This window comes from Rhincodon typus, chromosome 14 (assembly GCF_021869965.1).
Source record: "Rhincodon typus isolate 14 chromosome 14, sRhiTyp1.1, whole genome shotgun sequence".
Taxonomy (NCBI): Eukaryota; Metazoa; Chordata; class Chondrichthyes; order Orectolobiformes; family Rhincodontidae; genus Rhincodon; species Rhincodon typus.
This window is the reverse complement of record NC_063345.1, coordinates 22752636-22776800: the sequence shown is the minus strand read 5'-3', so window position 1 is coordinate 22776800 and position 24165 is coordinate 22752636. Positions and strand designations below refer to the sequence as shown.

General features: G+C 38.2%; 1 protein-coding gene across 1 annotated transcript in view; it reads right to left on the bottom strand.

Moving 5' to 3' along the window:
• The window catches only part of alg13 (ALG13 UDP-N-acetylglucosaminyltransferase subunit), a 79578-nt gene extending 57961 nt beyond the window's left edge, over positions 1-21617 (bottom strand). The window contains exons 1-7 of the mRNA XM_048605289.1: positions 19282-21617; positions 17950-18112; positions 14899-15037; positions 13142-13250; positions 6212-6535; positions 5895-5978; positions 5132-5182 (exon numbers count right to left, since the gene is read on the bottom strand). Coding sequence (XP_048461246.1) covers positions 5132-5182; positions 5895-5978; positions 6212-6535; positions 13142-13250; positions 14899-15037; positions 17950-18112; positions 19282-19362 — 951 coding nt within the window. The 5' untranslated portion in view covers positions 19363-21617. The remainder of the gene's footprint in view (positions 1-5131; positions 5183-5894; positions 5979-6211; positions 6536-13141; positions 13251-14898; positions 15038-17949; positions 18113-19281) is intronic.
• Positions 21618-24165: the final 2548 nt, after the last annotated feature.

Sequence of the window (24165 nt, the reverse complement as noted above, 5' to 3'; positions counted from 1 at the left end):
TTCCCAATGTGAAAATAAGAAACTAAATTTGAGTACACATCAGCTGTATTTTAGGGACGGCCTTTGTTTTCAGCAGATGGAGAATTTGGATTTAACAAGAAATGGAGGATTCTTATTCTCTTTCCTTTCTCTCAATCTCTTGAAAAAGGATAAAACATCCATTGCTCATGCAAACTGGGATAAGAATGCCAAAACCATTAAGCTTTTTCTAGCATTTTCTATGTGGCTTCAAAACTTATGTAATTGTTGTTACAACAGGTACTTGCTCTCTCCAAGCAAAACTACTTCATGCCTTGTTTTTAGAAACTGACAATAAATACCACAAAAGCAACCACATTCGACAAGGTGACAACAAATAATGGTCTGGCACATTATCAAAGTATTTAGGAAAATAAAGTAGTTTTAATCCCAAAATGAAAACTAATCCTCAAATGAAGGTGGGCAAGGAATCAATGACTTTTCTGATGTTGAGAATAGGAATAATTATAGTAGGAGATAGCCTGAAGGGTGACCCATAACGTCAACTTTTCTGCTCCTCAGATGCTGCCTGACTTGTGTTCCTCCAGCTCCACGCTGTATTACCTATAATTGTTTAAGTTCATTGGCTAGCAAAGTTTTTAAATAAGTGATTGTGGACTGTAAACTGCCAGGGTTAAATAGGATACATCAATAAGCACTTAGAATCAGAGGACATTAACAGGAGGCGTCTTCTTCAGATTGACAATAGCCCCAAAGAGATTAAGGGAAGAGCTCCCAAGTACTTAGCAAGACAGCAGAATGCTGTCTTCACAATTTCAATGAGAATGACACACCATATCACCTTCATGTTTAGCTTCTAGTATCAGGAGGACCATGCTTGTCACGGGTTGTGTACTTTGTGTCTAACATATCGGAACTGCTGCTTAAACAATCCAAAAATCCCTTATGAACAGTTGACTGCCTATATTAAGTAACTGTAGGCACGAACCCACAGGATCTAACACTGTCAAATTGTTGAATTGTGCCAAGTAACAAAAGCAGTGAGAATCCTAGCCTTAACTGACTTAACTTGTAAGCTTTTGGCACAGATATTTGAAACTTTTGAAAAAAAGATTTTGGACAACATTAGTTTCCAGCAGCTGTCATGTACAAATGGGGCATTTGGCATTGTCACAAAGCTTGAAGGATAGAATGCTTGTAGCATTGAGATCAGTCAGATATAAGGGGCACAGGCACCATAACAAATGACAACAGGGACTTGAATTTTTAAAAATCTGCTTTTTTTAAAAAAAACGTTCATGGGATGAGAGCATTACACATCCCTAACTGCCCAGACAGTTAAGAATCAACCACAATGCTGTAGGTCTGGAGTCATGTGTAGGCCAGACCAGGTAAGGATGGCAGTTTCCTTCCCTAAAGGACATTAGTGAACCAGACTGGTTTTTCCTGACATGCGACAATGGTTTCATAGCCATAAGAATCTTAATTCCAGATTTCTATTCAATTCAAATTTCACCATCTGCCATGGTGGGATTTGAACCTGCATCCTCAGGATATTACCTAGGTCTCTGGATTAACAGTCCAGCAATTATGTCACTAGGCCACCACTTCCCCATACAGGACCAGATAGCATGAACTGAATATTAATCAGAACAGCAAATCATGGAAATGAAGGGGAACGCAACAGATATTTCAGATGTGATTCAAAACATATGATAAACCACCTAAGTTTGGAACAAAATGGAACAGAATGCAAAGATCCATGGTATGGAGTTCAGAACAGGAAGTTGCTGAATAGCCTGAGATCATAAAAAGTTTCATCTGGAAATGAACATACTAACTGCAACTTCATTTAATGGTACTGTCTTGGACAGTGCTTGTACATTGAAAGTATAAGATATTGTATAGGGGACACTATTCATGTCAGGAATCTGCAATGTCTAGTCAATTACATAATTAAGGGTAAATAGGTGATGTGTTAATGGATGTCTTTTAGCAGAAAGGGGCTCTTGTGGTCTCCACTATCTCCACCTCTGGGCCATGAAACCCAAATTCCAAGTCCTATCTACTCCAGAAATGTGTAACATCATCTCTGGCCAGGTTGATTAAAAATACCTTAGCACAAAAATGGGACAGCTGAGATGCAAGAGATGTGTAGTCAAAGATCCATAAATAATACATAACATTAATAAAGTTACAATAAAAAGCTCATAGTTGGATCCACAGGTGATACTAGGCACAATATCCTTATGGAAATGGCTGGAAAACAGTGGAAGCTTACAAAACAGGACTGAGGGGTCTGTGACACAATAAAAGTGTCCCCACTACTGGACCAGAATGTTTGGGTTCAAATCCTACCTGTTCCAGACAAGTGTCAATGGTTTGAACAGGTTGTTAAAAATATCTAAGCAGCCAGTAAGCAGTGAGTGCCCAAAGTAATAGAGTGCACATGAACTGCTTTTATACATCCAATTAAAATAGATTCCAAACATAGTACCAGAAGTGGCAGCAATATGGTATACTTCTAGCTCCATCACTATATCTCCATCTCTAGCTATCAGGCAGGCCCAGGGTTGTGACCCAGCAGCAATGAAAGAACAGCAAAATTTTTCCAAGTCAGGACTGTCTGTAACTTGGAAATGAACATCAAGGTTTTTGTATTCCTACACATCTACTCCTCATTTCTTGAGGTGGTAGAAGCCACAGGTGCAATCAATGAAACCTTGGTATGAAGATGTGACCCTGGCAGCCCTAATACTTGACTCTGACCTTATGAAGTCACGCAGTTTCTTAATAAAGTTGTTCAGAGATGTTGTTGCACACCTCTGCAGCAGGTGGGACTTTAAGCCAGGAGGCCTGGCTTAGAGGTAGTGACACTACCTGCACCACAAGACCCCCCTAACTCACCTGCAAAAAGAAACACCCATTTTCTTGCCAACATTAGGCAGCAATGTCCTCATCTGATAGGTGGATCCAAGTAAGAATTAAGAATAAGAGTTAACATTTAATAGTTACAATAAAAAGCTTTTTTTTTTAAGATCTGACTATACATCTCAGTATCACAGCTGTCCCATTTGTGCTGTAATACAGTCAACACCCATCAACTGTTAATCTTTAGCTAAGTAATTGATCTGACTTAGACTCTTGACATTAATTGTATCCCATATACTGACTATCATCCACTTCAGATCTATTAGTATTCTTTCGTGTTGAACACTCCTTGGAGAAAGCACCACAGGAAGGTGCACTCGTGGGAGGGCATGCCAATGTCTATTATTCAGAATGGCTCCGCAGTGTGTTATGCTCATGTAATACAAACTAAAGCATAAATTTGAAAAGGAGACTTTCCTGTAAACAAAAATGGAATTTATCTTTTCAGGCCAACAAATGTAAATGGAAGAACACTGATCCAAAGGTCATAACTAGACAAGTCTTGGTGCTTCCGGTGATAATGTCAGTATTGTTTCAACTAATCAAAAAAGACAACTGGGTTCATATTATTTTCATAGCCTTCAAGACTCCAAATTTGAAATCCAGAAACTGAGCATGAAAAGCTTCATTTTTATCAAGAGGACATACAAGTCATAACCAGGCTCCAGGGTCTGGTAACAGCTTAACCAGCAGAAGCTTAAAAGGACAATGAATGATGGTCTGGTCATATGACAGAGGCGATATTTCTGAAACTGCTTTTAACAAGGCATATTCTGTTCAGACAGTAGAAACATCTCTGCCAAAAGGGGGAACCCTACGTACGAATGCCCACTCTTAAACCAGAAAATACTTAAGTTGACCTAAAATACTACATGGGGAACTGCATCCAGGCTATATTTTTGAACTTGCATTGGATGTAATAAGAGATCTACTGCTGCGATAAACAGAGCAAATCCATCCTTCTAAACTACCAAAGTTGTTCTTCACTGGACAGAAAAATTATAAACCTGCCTGATTAAGTCATCACCAGCATAGTACTTTTATAATCATCTTTTTCTGAGCATACGCATCCATGCAATTAAGAATGTGCCATTATGTATTTGTTAAACGCCTGACAATGCATTATAAAACTTTTAGAAACCTGTCACTTGCCCACTCCAGACAATTTAAAAACTCACAGGAGTCAAACAGTTCATTGTAAAATACCATCGTTGGTCAGTAGATTAGGTGGAAAAGCAGAACAGGAGCTCTGTTCATTACTTCTCCCCATATGTAACAGGAACCACTACTGATGGAGTCCTAAACAACAGGATTGCAGAAGGACAGAACTAACACCAATAATGGCATTCAAAACTGGGCATCTGCAAGGATCTACTTGCCAGCAGCAGCTTATAAACACATGGCCAAACTGCTCACCCTCCATTACACATCACTACCCTGGTGGAATAAGGAGTATAGAGGAGCTTAACAGAAACAAGTGTCACATCTGAAAATGAAGTGCAAATTTACTGAAGCCAGAGTGAACTATTTGCATACCGTACTTAAGTGGATTGAAAAATTATAGAGCAATAAGTGATCTGACATAAAAAGTCAAGTAAAAGATTTGCCAACCTCCTACATAAAGTAGTGAATAATAGTGCAGAATTAAAACACAAGACTGTTCATTCTCAGCGCTCATTCCAAACCCAGGATCTGAATGCAAAAGGCTGATCTGTTCTCTACAATCTTCAACTAAATGTGCCAAGTGATACTCCAACTTCTTCCCGATATTCTCACATTTAAACATGCCAGTTTTCAACCAATTCACTATATGGCATCAAGAATGGGCTGATTGCATCAGATACATGGAAAAATAAAGTCGACAACATCCCAGCCATAGCATTTAAACCTGCATTGCATCCTTTGCCACGTTGCTTCAATAATGCTAATGCCATCTGTCCAACCATTTAGAAATGCTCAGGTATACCCCATTCAAAACAAAACTAGACAAATTGGACCCAATTAACTACCAGCAGCCTACCTTTTATCATTGACCAAGTTGTGAAAAGCATTTTTAAATAGTAATTTTACATTTGATCAGTTTGAACTTTTCCATTCAGTGTTCTAAATCTCTTTACTGCACCAATCCCACCATAGACACCACAGTTGAACAGTGACAACTGACTGATGTCAAGGTGGCCTTTAACCATACCAACAATTGTGATATATGAATTGTACGTACCTTCGGATCACTCAAACGTTCCAAGTGTTTGTCAAAAGGGCCATCGATAAACTGAGAAAGCAAAGGTGAAATTCTGCTACATGAGAAGTCAAACTAAATCAATTACTTTTTAAAGTCAACATATAACAAATTCTAAATCATATTTCTATAAACAATTCCCCAAGTATCTCATACAATAGGCAATGAAAAATTCCCTTTAAGAGAAAGTCTTTAAGAAAACAAAAGCAGGAAAAGGAACATGGGATTTCAGAGCCTTAAAGTTACTAGGCTTACTCCACAGGTAATAAGTACACGTTCTGACCAGTTACATAGAGACAGATATCTACATCGATTTCAAGTCAATATATAGCAAGGCAGCCACCAGAAAGTCACACTGCCGTAACTGTAACTCAAGCGTTTACCACCCCCCTCATTTCTAGAAGCCAAAATAGTTAGATCTACCAATTCCACACATCATTTGATTTGCCTTCTCCGTAAGACACTGCCCACAGACTCAACTCGCAGAACCAAGCATTCACCGAATTCATAAAATTGCGCATCTCTAATACGCTACGCTAATAACACGTTTTCCCACGCAATTTGAAGTGGGCAAAGACATATTTAAAAATAAGCCCTCTTAAGTACTTAATGATTTAATGCTTGACACAAGTCATGGTTAACGTTATCACCTATTTTACATCACAACTTGGTCATACCTACGGAAACGACATTTTAAAGTTGTTTATAGAAACTTATAGAATTTCAATGAGTTACCAATACTTACTGTCTCGAATTTACTTCGGTTCACCCTCATGTAAATAATGCAAGTTTTTCGGATCTCCAAGTGATACATTTGAGTCAAAAACAGCTGTTAAAAATGCAAAAAAAAGTGTTTTGGTCAACAAGCGGAGGACAAGTAGAAAAATAATGGCTCGAGCTCTCTGAAATACAACCATAAAATTGTTTTCTTCTGAAAAATCAATGAAACGAAACACCAAGTCAATAGGAAAGTTGGTTGGACACAAAAGTGATGCAATACGATACAGTTTTAATTGTTGTTTGTTACGTTTACGAAAATATAAACTTTGGCAAAGAGCTTACCTGCTCGGAGACAGTCCTGAAGAGACAGGAGCCGTCCTTAGCGGTGAGTTTTCGATACAACCCCTGGCTGCTTAGATACTCATCCATAGTCACTTCATTCAGAGACTTCTGGCCGAAGTATTTTCTAACCCCCTTCTGCATTTCTCCACCCCGCCATAAGGCAACATATATTTTTTCCACTCTTAAAAAATATACTTTTTTTTTTAAAAAATGGTAGATAGAATTTAAGCTAAAAAGCAAAACGCTGTCGAAGTGAAAAAAGGATTTTTTTTTTCCCCCTCCCCAGCTCTGGTTGACAGAATCAGGGTTATTTTTTGAGTAGCCCTATTCTGCTGGGCCGAGCCAGACCAGGTGCATCACATCCTACTGATTACAAATAACCTTCCCCCCCCGCCACACACACACGCCCCACGCCCACCCGACACACTGTCTCCAGCTCAACAGCAACACATTGGGGTAAATTATTTACAATAGCCTTTCATCCTTTAATGTTTATATTTTAATTTTTAAAAAGTGACGCCCTTAATTCTGTCATTTCACATAAGGCATATCAAATGTTTTTCTTTAAATGACAAGGTGTTTAAGAGGCCATTATCTTCATGAAAACCTGCTTTCGCACACAGCAAGATTAAATATTTGACGCGGTAAATCAAGAAATGCATCGTCACCTCACATGTCCGTGATGTCACGGGTCAAGTAGTACTTAAACAGAGAGGGAAAAAATGTTCTTATTGTAAAGCTAATAGTAACCCTTTAACATGCTGGTATTGATTCAAAGGCCCAATGCCTCCGCAAGAATGTCTATTATTTGCATAGAGCAGAGGGGATACTGCGTAGTCTTTTTTTAAAAAAAAACTGTCTTGGTTTGGAAAATGTGGAGCTGCACAGAATATTACAGCACAAACGAATCAGAAGTGAAAATTCCCACCACCATAGACATTGGTCAGTGCTCCAACAGATAAGGGAGCCTAGATTCAATTTCTAATTCATGATAATTTAGCCAATTATAATTGAACTCAGTGTTTGTCAGGTAACGAAATATTAGAAGAAAATGGTCACAGTTGTCTGTCCCAAAGTTAAGTGATCCTTGTTGGGAAGTATCTGTACATGGATTTTGGCTGTGGGTTGAATTTGGTTCAATCGTAATGCTTTCTACCGACAAACAGCTGTTACTATTCACTATTTGACTAGGTCAGTTTTTTGGACAAACTCCAATAGGAGTTGAGTTCTTCAGAAAAGAAGCAGTGGAAATAAAATGCTTTGCAACAACAGCAATTATTTCCATGTACTAAATATTAGGTGCAATTTGTCAAGGTAATGTTTTTCTATACTGATTAACAGCCTCAACCCAAGGCTTTCCAGCAGCTCTCACATTCCAAGGTCATGAGGAACAGTGCTAATCTTGTCTAATAGGAACACAAAGTGGATTTTCTCCACAATGTAGTAACTAGCTTAATAATGGAAAGAAAGGCCATCTGAATCAAGTTATGCATTTCCAAGTGTTTAAACAGTCACTGACTATTGCTGAAAAGTAGCGATGCAGTTTTCATTAAGATGATGCAACTTTGCATTGTAATTATTTTTAATCAACCAGTTCAGATATATCTTGACACACATCTCTGTTGGGTGAGAGCTGAACTTGTACCTTCTATGCCAGAGGTAGGGATTCTACCACTGTAAAGACCCCTACAACTTGCAGAAAATGAACACCAAGTGTTTGTGAGTATTTAAAATATTAAAACATTTATAAATAATTGCAATGCACCCTTTGTTCTTGACATGAGTCATTAAGCTAGTTAAGGGAAGGAAAGTAGGGTGTATATTCACACAATCTAGCAATGGGGCTCTTGTGGTTTAGTGATAGTGCCCCTACCTCTAAACCAAGAGATGTAGGTTGAAGTCCTACTCATTCTAGAGGGGAGGGTATGTGTGTGTTGTGTAAAATTATCTGACAGGTTGTTTTGGTAAATATCTGAATGACAGTACTAGTTCCTTAATGGGAATATTGATAGACTGTGGAAAGTGCCTACTTTTAAAAGTTGAGAATAGTGCTTACTACTTGAAAGAACCTGAGGGATAGGAATGAAACCTAGGAGTAAAAAAAAAAATGATGGGTGTGAAAAACAAAATCAAATGCTGAAAACAACAAAAGACAACCTATAGTAGGGCTTGATTGAAATCCAAGTCTACACCATATATCAAGTAATTCACTCAGAGCAGTTGACTCGTGCTGCTATTTGATACATATATCTTGTAAGTAATTTTTAAAAGGAACTAGCTTTCACAATATCAGACTCAGCAATTATATCTTTCAAATTACTTTGTCACTAACCAAAAAAATTAGAATAGATAATTGTTTTTTAAAAATGCAAGCCACACAAATTTTCCAGGATAGAAAAATAGACAATATACCTGATTTCTATTATCAGGGCCATCTCTAATAACAACATGCACTTAATAAAGTCATGTTAAAAGCAATATAATTCAGATTGGCTTATTGGCAATTTAGTAACATTTAATAGATTCAGGGTTTTTTCTTATGTTTTGGACCTGCTTCTTTCAATTAGATCTATGTAAATTACTTCATATACCAATCAACCAAGAGGCACAAAATAGGCAGGTCAAACATAAGATTATTAGGCTTACATGAAGATCATTGCAGTGATTTTTCTTAAATGAAGAATTGATTGGCTGTGCTTATAAATTACCCTTTTAATTAGAAACACAGGTGCTTTGATGATGGGTTTAAAATAACATTTGGAGGTGTGTAATAGTATCTCTGGACAGAAAATAAAAAGAAATAAAAGTTTGAGGAAAAATAAGCAATAAATTATTAACCAGCCAGGTGGTAATTGGTTTTTGAATGGTGTGCCTGCTTGAATGAGCTGATCAATTTCAGGAAAGAATAACTACCTTCTTTTGCAAGTGCATGTTGTGTAAATGTGAGGCCCTTTTGAAACTCTTGAGTGAATATTCCCCCTGAATTTAATATCATAAAATCAAATTATCTGGTCACTGTGGCATTGCTGTTTGTCAGATGTTAGTGGAAATTGGTTGTAACATCTCTTATACTATAACATTGGCAAGATTTTATAGGCAGTAAAGCTCTGAGCATCTTGTGTTTGTGAAAGGTACTGAATAAATACAAGTTCTTTTTATTTTGAACATTGGACCATTTATTTCCATGTGTTTTAAAAATGTTATTGTTGTAATGCCTGATTTTTGTTCCAAGTGAAATTACACTCAAATACAGGGGGACTCAAATTTGAGATCAGAAATTGGTATAACTTCAAAATGTAAACATAGAACTGAAACATCTTAAAGTAATTTTCTTTCTATAGGACAAGTAGTGTCTAAACAGAAAGAGTTTGTGGAAAACACCGGGGCTATCTGAGTTGCTACTGCAGAAAGCCAGTGTAATGGGCTGCATGGAGCTTATCTACCACCATTCTATGAATTAAAACAAAAAACAAAATTCTCCAATAAAGCAGGTGTTCCTCCATTTGCCCAATTATTGGTCACTGTGCTTTCAGCCACATAGATCCTTTGAAATTCCCTCCCATAACTCCTTTGCCTTCAAGATTTTTTTTAAACTACCTCTTCACCTGGGTTTTGCAATGCCTGATTTTTTTTTTTCCCCCATTAACTTGCTGCATACATTTTTTTATTATGCCTGTTTGAAATACTGTATGACATATGATAAAGAAACTCATGTCTATTTTTATTTATATACTCTTTGAACTAATACTTCACGGTAGTGTTGTCAAACAAAATTCAACACTGACTCCCAGTATGACAAAACATAATTAAAAATTTAGTGTTCAAGTAATGTAGAGGAGTGGGAGTTTTAAGGAGTGAATTCTAGAGCTTGGAACCACAGTATGAACACAATTGATAGAGCCAAAAAACTTTCGAATATGCATTGGGCCAGAGTTAGAGGAACATACAGACCTCAAAGGTAGGAGGTCAGCGACTTGGTTGATGGATGAACAAGAACTTTATGCAAGTTAGTATCAGGGTAAGAGATTTTGGATGGATTTGAGATTTATATATATGCAAAGATACCATGTAAATTCATATTATTTTTGTTGAAGTACAGCATTATAAATAGTTGAGATGAGAAATAGTCCATCTCTGAGGGAAAATGTCTTGTCGAAGTGAAGAATCTATATTGGAGGTTACACTGTGATTCTGAAAATCAGCAATCATTGTACTAATTGTATCACAAATTCCCAAAATTCATTTAATTTGGGACCTCTTGATATCCATTAAAAAACAACAGATCTTTAATCCACCTTTTATATGTGCTATAATTATATAATTTTGAATCCAGTATCCACATCAGTTTTTGTTTTGCAATGCATTTCTGTAGTTAAGATAAAAAGTATGCTTCTGACAGGAGTGGAAATTATTTCAAAGGTTTGTGTACTTGTGGAAGGCCCTATCCTAGAGATCTGTGTATTCTCCTTTGTTGAATTGTTAAGGCAGGGACATAGATTTTTGTGCTGTTTCCTGAGAAACAGGCAAGAATGTGGAGCTGAGGCTCAAGATCAGCCATCAATTGTATTAAATGACAAAGTAGGATTGAAGGTCTACTCCAGCTCCTGGTACTTGTATTCTTTGTTTTAAGGGAAAATGTTTACATCGTTCTTGGATTAGCTAGCAGAGACTGAATATATAGCCTATAACATTCCCTCTGTTACACTGTCAGAAGGGCCTCAACTATTTAGACCTCTATCAATTACATAGGAAAGGGACCAAATGTATGGCTAAATTTGCCAATGACAGCAAAATAGATAAGCAAACCGTCAAAAGGAGGTAAGAGTCTACAAAGGGGAAATACAAACTGGTTCACTTTGGTACAAAGAAGAGATGTAGTATACAGTTGAAATGGTGGGAGATTGCCCATCTCATTCATGAAGTGGGATCTGAGTCCTGGTATACTAATGACAGAGACTTGGTATGCAGATACAGCAAATGATCAGGAAGGTTAATGGAATGATATTTTATTACAAGGGGAGTAGAAACAGAAGAATGGAGAAGTTTTGCTGAGCTATACAGGGCCATGCAGTAATCCCATCTGGAGCACTATGGACAGAGTTGGTTGTCTTATTTGAAAAATGATGGAATAGCTTTAGAAACAATTCAGAGAAGGTTCACTTCACCCATACCTGTGACGAAAATTTTTTTTATTAAGAAAGGTTAAACAAATTGGACCAATACCCAGAGTTGAGCAGATTGTGATTTTGAGGGGACCTGATAGGGTAGATACCAGGAGGATTCTTCTACTAGTGTGGGAGCCTAGAATTAGGGGACAAAGTTTCAGAATAAGATACCTTCCTTTTAAGATGGAGATGAGGAAAATGCTTTTTTTTTTTGAAGGTGGTTCGATATTCTGTCAGAAAACAACAGAAGTTCGGTTATTGCATCTAGTCAAAGCTAAGTTGGACAGATTTCTGATTGATATGAGAGTTGGACAGAAACTGAAATGAGACATAACCAGATCAACTATGATTGGCAGAACAGGCTGCACAACTGAATGGCCTACTCCTGCTCCTAAGTCTTATGTTCCAAAGTTCTATATTCTGCTACCATGTTTGTCTCGACTTGTCTAGCTGTGTGAGACTACATTGCCTGATTTTGCTCTTGTCTGTCTAATCATGGTGTAAGCAATAACTGCAATGGTGTCTCTTCTCAGATCCAGTTACCTCACGGTTGTGTAAGGAGCTATCCCTTGATCCTCTCTAATCCACACACAGCTCCCTCAGTGATGTAATCATAAATCATAATGTCAATTTTCACATTGATATGACACCAATTTCTGTACCCACCTCTCCTTCGACCCCTCTTCTGAAGTGTCTGACACTTCTCCAACAGTCAGTATAGATGAGTAGTAATTTCAGCATATTAAGTATTGAAAAGACAGACATTACCATCTTTGGTTCTCAGTGCAAACTTTCTCACAACTCTCTTTCGCTCTCCTTGTTAGATGTTTGAGATTGAACCAGGCTGTTGGACCTTTTGATGCTGACCATCATATACTGACTTTTCACACCAGTAAAAAGCAATCCCCTATTATATCATGCTCATGTGTGTGACATGCATTGCAGATAGCTGGAAACTGACAAAAGTTAGAACTACGTTTTGGAAACAAACAATTACTCAGAGGTTAATACTGTAGGCACCGCACTGAACAAAAATTGAAGAAATTATTCAAGACCTTTTCTTTACGTTAGCTATTGATTCCCCTGCAGCGACCCTTGTTAAAGGAATTGCAGAATTGGCAAGTCTGAAAGTGTGATTTTTTTTTTTTTTGGGTTAGGAGGTCAGAGATTTCTTTTTAGTCAATGTGCAACTAACAGTAATATTGACACCCCATCACCGTCTAACAAAGATATAACAAGAGATTCCGGAATATCACTGCACACAAATACAGCAACTGGGATCAGGTTCAATACCTCTGTAGGGTCAAGGTCTAGGTTTACATATGTTGAATAGGTTGTTGAGTGTTGGCATGTGTAAATTTACTCCAGTAAGAAGGGGAAAGGGAGTCAAAAAAGAAACTAGTTAAGACTTCACGCAGAAATAGATCTTTAAAAATACATGATTGTTTCTCGATTTCACGTTGCACAAATGCATGAACAATTTCTAGGTAACAGAATTCACCACAGAAATACAAGTAATAAAATGATGGAACATCAGTTAGGAAATGCGAAGGACACATTTATTGCACATATCAATGTTGTACAATTCTTCTGGACAATGATCCTTTTCCTGGTTCCATACAATTACTTTACAAAAGCAAGGATTTTAAAATTTCCATCCAAAGGATGGGTTTGGCTGTTCAGTTTTGAACACCAATTTTTTTAATTGGTAACAAATAAGTAGAAAGAAAAAGTCCATCATTCTTTAAATCTACTATCAATGTCATTGAAATCCTAGGACTTTATCCAAAAATGCTGAAAATTTTTCTGGGTGTCCTGGAGGAAATGGTTTCAGGGATGTGGAGTCCAATTTCTGTAACGTTTCAGAAAGTGTGCTGAAACAAGAATCACAACACAAGTTAAAAATGTGGCAAAAAAATCTGTTGTAGCAGTTTTTACTTCCTGAAACATCACTGTGATGAACTTGGCCAAGACATCGTGGCACCTTTTAACAGAGCTTACCTAATACATTGCTTACAAAGTAACTAATTTATGGTACACATTTACGCAAAGAACATTGTCTTCGTAAAACCAATGTACATTGTAACTCTTAAAAAATGTGTACACCGTGTAGATCAGTCATAATGCATCATCCAGAATCCATAGATTTTAAATAAAAGGGTGACCATGTCAACTTACGTGGAATACATTACAATAATTCACTTCCATCACTAATTCCCTGAGCTAAATAAAATCCTCTCAAAAGTCTAGGCACTATTATTGGTAGCTTTTTCCTGCAGTGATATTAATAATAACATTTGATAGATCAGTTGGAATAGATAACTAGTTCAAACAACATGGTTTCAGTGAAGCCCAGATTCCTCATCATTTTGCAGCAGAACCAGAATTCCAAATCATATGCTTTTTTTTGGAATGGGTAACCAATTTTTTTTCTAACCTTTTGCATAGTCAATAAGTTTTCTCTTTAGTTGACTGATAGAGACAGCTTGTTTTATGCAGTTGCTCACCACTTGTTCTAAGGTTTGTAAACTGGCACATATAAAACTTAGTACATAGACTTTAAGATAATTTTGCTATCTCCCTGATAACATAGTACTGCACCAAATGCAGTATTTATTTACTATGTTAAATAAACCAGAATATTTCAATCTAATGTCCTGGTTTATAATGGATTCATGTAGGAAGCTTGAGAGGTTGTATGTTATCAAATCAATTTTTTTTTAAACATTTATAATTTTCCAAACCACCACAATTCTAATGTCAATCCTCAATTATTGTAACTGAATCACTTTAATCAAAAGCATCCTTAAGAATTTCGGGTCGAGACCAATAATTGCTTAACCTGGAGTCACTGATATGCTATAGGAACCAAGTGTTTTTAAGTTAAAAGGATTTACTTCGTAATGCTGTCCTATTATCCCAAATTGACCACCCCTTTTTACAGCAATACTTCACCTTAACTGATGTACATTTCAAAGTTCCTTTATTAAACTATGCTAGTTCTTAAATTCCATTCCTGGGATGTGGACATCACTGGGTGGGCCAGTGTTTACTGCCCATCCCCAATAGCTTCAAGAGGTGAGCTGCCCATCTGTAGTCTGCCTTCTTGAACTGCTACAGTTCATCTGCTGTAAGTAGACCCACAATACCATTAGGGACCATTCCAAAATCTTGACCAGGTAACATTGAAGGTACCAGTGATACACTTCCAAATCAGGATGGTGAGTAGCTTATAGGGGAACTTGCAGGTGGTGTTAAAAATCACTCATGCATGTATGCACAACTAAGAAATCAGTACTTTAAAATATCAGTAAAGCAGACAATCTTTTAACTTCCACAGACACTCCTCTTCAGTGACGTTCACATAATAGGCCCTGTATCTTAGTTTTTGGTCAGAGTTGGCTATGCAAACTGCAGTTTAAATGAGGTGCATGGTACAAGTGTTAAAAAGAAAATATTTTAAAAAACAGTTCCACAACAGTTAACTCTTCTAGCTTTTCAGTTTTACAAATAAATAGCTACCTGCAAGTACAGTAGAGGAGGTGCCCATCAGTATGCAGCTGTTTGGCTAGTTCCAACTGGTGGTTGTTCATCAACTCTTCATTAATGACAACTATGAGTGACTTTCTTGCTTCAAGGGTCTCCAGACAACTTCCAGCACCTAGATATGTGTTGTAAAGAGAAAAATTAAGTACAGTTTTTAAAAAGTGAAAGTAAATACTTCTAACACGACTACATTGCTTTTCAGTATTCCTTTTGATGATACTGAGTAACTTGATTTTTAGTACTTTTTAAAAATTTAATTCCTGGTGTTAATGTCATTGAGGCAACTGATAGCGTCAAAAAATATTACATCTGCAAGTGGTCACTTGGGCATGTTGCTAATACTGGATCTCAGTATGGGACAAAACCCAAGTGTGTTGCTGACTCAATGCTTCAAAGGTTGGGCATTCTGCAGCGAGTAACTCCCCTCTTGACTCCCCAAAATGCTACTAACAAGGCATAAATCAGGAGTAATAACATAGTCTCCATCTGCCCACTTAAGTGCAGCTTTGACAACACTCCAAATGCTCAAAACTATAGCCTGAATAAATAATACCCCACTCATTAATGTCAACATTAACTCCCTCCACTACTGACGCATATTGCCAATAGCATGTATCTACAGATGCAATGCAGCAGGTGATCAACATTCTGACAGCATTTTCCAAATCCATGACTGCCTTCTAGAATGACAAAGGTAGCAAACACATACCTTCAATTTCCTTTCCAAGTTACATGCTGTCCTGCCTTGGATCTATTTTGCTACTCATTCAATACGCTGGGTCAAAATTCTGGAATTACCTTGGTATCAACATTGTTGGTGTTCCTGCATCCCAACAACTTTCTAACTTCTAACTTCTCAAGAACAATTAAGAATGGGCAATAAATGCTGGTCTAGCCAGCGATAGTCATATCATTGAAATTCTTATAAAAAATTTCCAAAGTACTGGATTCTAGAAGATTAGAATATGAAAGCAGGAAGATAATATGTTTTCTCTTAACAGGATAAATGTCTTAAATTATGACTGGATCTCACAGTGTAGATGTGGACAAACTGTTTCCGCATGGGAAAATTTTTTTCACTCTAAGTCGTTAGGGTTTGGAATACACTGCCTGGAAGCGTGGAGGCAGGTTCAGCTGAGACATTCAAGAGTGTTTTTGATGATTATCTGGATAAAAATAACATGCAAGAGCATGGGGCAATACAGGAGATTGGTACTGGGTAACGATGCTAGTTTAATGAGCCAGTACAGACACAATAGGCCAAATGGCCACCTTCTGCACTTCAACACTTCTGTGATTCGAATGAGTCTAGAACATGAGCATAAAAATGAGATTACACGTAACAGAGTACTTGAAGAATCTGAGGGGAATTTCTTCACACGCTGAATGAAGTTTGCTGTTCGAGCAGATAGAATTGATGCATGCAAGGGAATACATACACGACGGTGAAGGAAGAGGAGGGCAAGATTGGAAGAGGCTCAGGCAGAATATAAACACAGTCATAGATCAGTTTGGCCAACTGACTAATTTCAGTGCTGGAGATTTTATGTAATTGCCACAAGCCTCAGTAAGAGTTACATGAAAATAACAAAATTATATTTTAAATTAACAGCTTAATGATAGTTAACTTTCAATATGACAATTTTGACCCTGAACACTGCCAATTTCTCTTCTAAATGCATCTGGTGAGTTTGATGAGCTAATGCAGGTCAGGTCACAAATTCCATCTCCAGTCTGAGCTGTTAGGCAAAGTCATCCACAATTGTAGTCACAGTTTATATTTGGCTAAAGTGCAGCTGAGATAAGTAAAGGAAAATCGACCCAATTTCTGGTTCACTATCCAGGGACACTTGATTATTTTGTGTTCATGTTGGTGACAATAGAAATGACGTCAATTAAGAATGCCCCCATAGTTGAATAAGATTTCAACCATCATTGTTTTCTTTCACTTAATGGGATGTAGGTGTATTGTCCATCCCTAAAAGCCCCTGAGAAGGTGGTGGTAAGTCACTTCTGTGAACTACTGCAGTCGTATCCAGACACGTTTGTTTTTAAAAAAGGCTCTTGTTGAGATTTTCCTCAATGGCTACATTTGGTTTTTGCAGTCCCCTTTTTCACTGTCACCACCTGACTTACTTGGTAATGCAGTCACATTATAACAATAACTCTGTATTTGTCAGAGATAGTAAGAACTGCCGATGCTGGAGTCAGATAACAGTGTGGAGCTGGAGGAACACAGCAGGCCAGGCAGCGTCAGAGGAGCAGGAAAGTTGACATTTCATTTTGGGACCCTTCTTCAGAAGGGTCCCGACCCAAAATGTCAACTTTCCTGCTGCTCTGATGCTGCCTAGCCTGCTGTGTTCCTCCAGTTCTGCACTGTGTTACCTCTGTATTTGTGTTGATGTGTGATGTTTTTACACTCACTTGGAGGCAGAATTAGAAGAATTCATGAATATCTTCAATAATGATCAAACCTCTATTAAACCTAAAGCCATAACACAAGGAAAGCATTCATGTTCTAGACACTACATTATTTATAGTGGGACAAGACCACAGGCATAAGTTAAAATTTTTTTTCAAAATAACTGGCGCAAACATAAAAAGATGTTATCCTAAACACACTTTCCACTGACTGATCAAGTCATAGTTAATGCACTGCCACCACATATACCCACAAGTAGAACATTTTAGCAGATAGTTATGATCCTTCTTATTGATTTCAGATCTCAATCTCAGATTTAAATTTAATGATAGACAGAGTTCACTTAAACAACATCCACTACATTTTACCCTATCCTTAAACTAAAATTTCTGTATTTTTTTACAAGGACTTCATTACCTCTGATTTCAGATTTTCCTGCTTCTAGTTAGCAGGGTATGCTGTACCTAAATGAGCTGCCATGTTTTCGGTACTATAATCATGAGTATACTTCAGTAAGTACCTTGTTTGTAAAACATTTGGTTGTGTAAGGCACTTTATAAATAAATAAAAAAACTTTTATTTATTAAAACGCAATCAATACTTACCAGCATGACTGATAACAAGTGTAGCATTTTTAATGTCATCTGCTATTGAGTCCTTGAACCTATAAGCTTCAAGAGTAAAATTTGTTCCAACAATAGTCTTTGGTTCAACACTACCACGGCCGATCTGAAGAATGAGTTTTCTGTAGCCTAAATCTTGTAGAATCTAAGAATGAGCAATAAACAATATGAGGAGAAGGCCAATAAATCTGAACAGAGTAGGAATCAGCAACAAATCAATGTGGAATGTTGCTACATCAATTCAGCACAAATAGCTGTGCAAAGACAAGTTAAATACATTTTAAGGATTGAATTACATGCATCTGATAATTGTTTAGAAACAACTTCAGGATATTGCTGGATTAAAAGCACAAATCTTGTAGAAATCACAAGACAAGAAGGGTGCCTGAGAACCAATTGTTACTCTTATTTTTAAAATAAAATAGCATAAATAACTCAGTAAATAGTTATTTCTGGACATACCGGGGATAGTAGCATAGTAATTGTGAAACTGGACTAGTGGTAAAAAGTAATAAAATACATCAGGACCTTCACAAGATCTGACAAGCCACATAAGGAGCTATTAATGCAGATGAATTAAAGCTTGTCCAAAAGAGGAAAGCTTAAGTAGTGGCTTATAGAAAGAATGCAGGGAATACAAGAAAACAATTCCAAAATTTGGCCTCAGGTCAACTAAGGATATGGTCTTGAAATATGAAACAATTAGAATTTGACATGCTGAAGAGGGCAGAATTGGGACTAGAGGTGATAAGCAATGAAGGGACATCAAGAAAACACAGTCATAGATCAGTTTGGCCAACTGACTAATTTCAGTGCTGGAGATTTTATGTAATTGCCACAAGAATTTTGAAATCAAGCCATCATTTAACTGGGACTCGATGTCAGCCCGTGAGCACAGGGACTTTGTGTGAACATTGGTGTAGGTTCGGACACAGGTGGCAGAGCTTTGGATAACCTTGGGTAATGGATACAGTATGTGGGAGGCTAACCAGGGTTGGCTATTCCAGGTCTCCAAGCTTCACAGTTTTTTTTTGGTTTTATGTCAGACTTCAGACGTAGGAATTTACATGGGAAAACTTGATTTGATGTTATTTACTGCCCATCACGAAATGCCTTGGCAAAGGTGGTGGTACCCCTTCTCATCCCCCCCCAACTCCTCCTCCTTCCCACCATCCCCCCGAAACCCCGGGACCTGGCCCCACCTCCTACGCTCCTGATTGGTGGCCTGCCGCCTGCCTCCCGCCTCCGGATGTCATTTGTTGACGAGTCCGTCGATACTTCGCGTTCCCGGCCCCTTGAGGGGAGTGAACTCACCCGTGTCACCTTTTCCGAAGACACTTCTCGGATCAGCTCGTCGAAGCTGGTCGTACCGACTGTCACAAACACCGAGTCCATTTCTTCTTCGCCGCCCGCTGTTCGCGCTCAAGCAACTCCCACTTTCGGGGAAAGCCACTAAAGTCCAACCGCCACAGCAGCTGGCCGACCACAACAATGTCTGGAGTTTCGAGGCGGGGGGTGTGACCAAGCGAAGGCTGGCTCAGCGGGTGGCCGACCAGCAACAGCTCACTATAACAACTGACTAGTAATACAAGGGCACTGCTATAGCATGGTCTGGTTTTTAAACCTCCGTTCCACATTACTTCACAGCTTTCGTTCTGTATTGCATTTTTATTTCCAGTGTCCTCTCTCACCATTATCCACCAGGTGTTTGAAAGTTGTAATTAATACAAAGGTCACTCTCACGTGGGAGTTTGGACTCAGGAGGGGGTATTGTCATTCAAGCTACTAACAATGCAAATCCTGTCCTCTATACATGGACTTTTCGGCAGGAATTATCAAATCGTAAAAACTTCAAATGATTCAGTTTTTATGTTTGTAGTACTTTTTTTGTTAAATTTTATTCATTAACGGGATGAGGGTGTCACTGGCCAAGCAGCACTTATTGCTCATCCCTAATTGCCCAGAGGGCAGTTAGGAGTCAACCACATTACATGTAGGCCAGACCAGATAAGGATGGCGGTTTCCTTCCCTAAAGGGCATTAGTGAACCAGATGTGTTTTTCCCAACAATCGGCAACAGATTCACGATCATTAGACCCTTAGTTCCAGATAGTTATTGAATTCAAATTCCAACATTTACAGTGGCAGGATCCCCAGAACATTGTCTGGGTCTCTAGATTAACAGTCGAGCAGTAATGCCACTAAACCATTGTCTCCCCATGCCTGATTAGGAAACAATCCAGTGATTGAATCTGACAAAATGGTCTGAATGGCTATTTACCATATTCATAAGATACCTTTATTCAGTAAGCCTTGTAGGAACTTGTGCTCGATCTTTTTCATTCCACAGACAAATTTACAGTAACTGTAATTGTATAAGGAATGATACTATCCACTGGGCAAGTAAACATTCCCTTCCCCCTATTTTTATTAAAGATTAATCCTGGATTTTTAGGTACTGCAAATGGCTGGCGTTTGGAAATCTATCACCATACTTTACAACCTCCAAATTACAGAGAAGTCAGCTTCTCTGATTATTTGATGTGGACTGTGCATTCTCATTGGCATACAATGGTGCCCTACTATATTGCCCAATTGGCTCCCTGGAAAGTTGGTTTGTTTCCAGTTTACCATCACTAAATGTATCAGCTTGGACTCAATGAGAGATTCCAAGGGCAATCCATTATACTTTGTTACCACATAACCTGCCATTACACTCCCCCTGTTGTTAGTCACTAACAGTCCCCATTAACAACTCCTCACCCTCCCAGCTTGATCGTTAGCAACTCCTTTGTCTGTCCAAAGATAACAAGGTGTAGAGCTGGATGAACACAGCAGGCCGAGCAGGAAAGCTGACGTTTCGGGTCTAGACCCTTTCTTCAGAAAACATCTCCAGCATTGGCAGTTCCTGCTATCTCTCTCTCCTTTGTCTGTCCAACTGTCTTTCTCTCTCTTTGGGCTGTATCCTATCATTTACTCCCTACCCCACCTCCCTATTTTCTGCATATAAACTGACGTTTTCCCAGCCACTATCAGTTCTGAGGAAGGGTGACTGGACCCGAAACGTTAACTCTGTTCTTTCCTTCACAGATGCTGCCAGACCTGCTGAGCTTTTCCAGCAACTTTGTTTTTGTTTTTAATCCATTATACTTCCGTTCTCTCTTTCCCCCCCCCCCCCCCCCAACTAAAGATAGCCACTAGTCTGTGATGCAAGGTTGAGGTGTACTTCAGATCCTTTTTCAGCTTCATTGAAAGTATCATTTCCTGTTCTTTTCCATATACTTTACAAGCTGGAGTTGACCTGCACTGCCCTATATTTACTTTATATGGGAAGACAGCGGCGTAGTGGTATTGTTGATAGATTGATAGAGACCTGGGTAATGTTCTGGGGACCCAGGTTCAATAAAAATCCAGAGTTAAGAGTCTACTGATGACCATGAAGTTGTTGATTGTTGAGGGAAAAACCCATCTGTTTCATTAATGTCCTTCGCTGGTCTGGCCTACCTGTGACTTGGACCCACAGCAATATGGTTGACTCTTAACTGTTCTCTGGGGAATTATGAATGCATAATAAATATTGGTCTATCCAACAATGCCCACATCTGGTGAATGAGTAAAAAAAAGTTACCACCAATTAAATTATACTACTTAAAAAAACATGATATAATTGTTTTTAACCCTTCATGAGTGCTTCCAATAGTTAAGTAACAAAATACTTGGTAAAATGAGCTTAGGCTGTTTTATAACAAGTGAACATGGAAAGCAACATATATGCTCAGCCTCAGGGATAATTCAATCATATGACTAGTTATTGCAGATTAATACAAGATAATAAAAGCACCTACATTAGTGGGCTGTCTTGCTTCATGAGAACAAAATAACATTTATCATCATAATTGCCTGAGCCCAGCAAAATCTTGCCCTTAAACCTTTCTGTTTCAAAATCTAATATGTGTGCATTTCTGTTTTTTGTTATTGCTGCCTGTTGACAAAATGATTGGAGGTCGTATGCTGAACCCCCAGCATCAGTGACTTCTTAATGCAATGAACTTGATGGATTTACTGATTATCAAGTCAGGCACTCAAATTGATTATTGTCTATAATCTTTGTTGAATTGAATTAGGTTTATTGTCACGTGCTCACATGAGTATAGTGAAAATTCACAGTACAGGTGAAACCTGTCTGTGCTCACAAAATGCTGTGTGTGAACTTTCACTGACCTATTGAGTGGAGTCTAAATCCTTGCCCCAAGCACTCTTGACCACATCATGCAACATTATGAATCAATTCCACTAATGGCTGTGATGCATAAGTAATATATTATGACCTGGAAAATTCACCCTTGTTGCCAAAATAACCATCACCTTCGGCGGTCCCATAGCCAGCAGGTGCTGTTTATTCACACTATGGATCAAAAACATAGTGCAGCACTACGGATAGCTAGCATCTTCTATGGCCAGGAGGTCCTAGCAGTGCTGCATACTTGTGCTTCTGGCGAGATGGATGATAGGATGAGTAGGAGAGCCTTGGTATGTTGGTAGTGAGGTGAGTTTTGCAGAATAGCATAAGAAATTTCACATGTAACGAAAGCCCCCTTGAAACTCTCCAAAATTGACACATCTGATTTCTGGTAAAATCAAGCCTCATATTTTGATGCTGGGCAGATGGAAAGAAAAAAAACCTTGAGAGAGAAAATGATGAATGCTTCCAGACCAACCTGTATTACAGATAATTGTATGGAGAATTGAGGAGAGAAATAACTGACCAGCGTGAAGAGTCTGAAGTTTAAAGCAACCCTTGAAGTCCGCTAGGTAAGAACGATGGACAGAAAATGCACATAAAATACTGCTTTTAATATTGCTGGTTAATTTCCAGTTACACAACTTGTGGTGAATTAAAGGATGTGTTTGTTCATTTGGTTAATAAAGCATCGGATTCGTTCACCTGTGGTCTGCTCAATGGCAGGTGGAATCTCCTTTAGCTCCTTGTTTGCTGAGGTTTCATATTCAATTCTTGCCTCCACCTCATTCTATATTATGATTTTTGAATGGAGTTTGGGGTGCAGGGTTGCTGGCTTTTGTCTTTCTTTATCCATCCATGTTGAATTCAGATGGCCAACGTATTGCCAGTCACACCTCACCTGGACACAACCTCTGTCCCTAAGCTATACACATTACCATTGTCTTTGGCTTCTACATCATGAAATATGTCTTACCATCCAATCTACCACAGACCTTGCATTTTGTCTTCCTGCCGTCTCACCCTTTCTGTTGCCTTAAAATCGCTTATTTCTACCTTTCTTCTGCTTCAAAATATTAACTCTTTCTACGGCTACACCTGAGTATTTCCAGCACTTTTTGTTTTTATTTCAGATTTCCAGCATCTCAATATTTTGTTTGTATAACCAGCCCACAAAAGTTACAAACTCCTATTGAGATCAGTGAAACATTGGGTTAGTTTATTCGAGAGTTAATTGCTACTCAGCTTGGTAAACAGAATACCAGCTTTGTGTCTGGGTTCATTAACTGCTTCCAGACATTGCGACACCAGCATGTTCTGTTGCTTGATGTACATTCTAAATGCTTGCCTATGTTTTTCTATTTTTTCTCCATCATGACACAGGAATTTGCATTTTGCTAATATGTGATGGATAAGTTCTTATACTAGTTAAATTCTTACATGGTTTCTCATGCAAAGTCAGAGGATGCAATGTTTTATAAAGTTGCAAATATGAACCATCACTTCAAAATTTCATTCTGCAACGTGTTTTGAAAAAAGCTCAGGTAAAAAGAAACCTTCCTCCAACTGAATTGGTCTGGCACTGAACTGGTAGAATCCTAAAGTTGCATGTGGGATATTAGGCAAATGCTCAGACTGTTTAATAGAAATAAACAGTTGCATTTGTTTAGTGCTTTTCACAACCACCAGCTGCCTTAAAGTGCTTTGTAATCAATGCAGTTCATGTTTTTCTCTGAAGGAAACATGGCTCAGCAAATCTAGCAAACATTAAGAGATTAATGACCAGATTATACAATAGAATCCCTACAGTGTGGAAACAGGCCATTCAGCCTAATACGTCCACACGGAGTCTTCGAAGAGCATCCCACCCAGGCCCATCCCCCTACCATATCCTTGTAACTCTGCATTTCCTATGCCTAACACACCTAACTTGCACATTTCTGGACACTACAGGGTAAT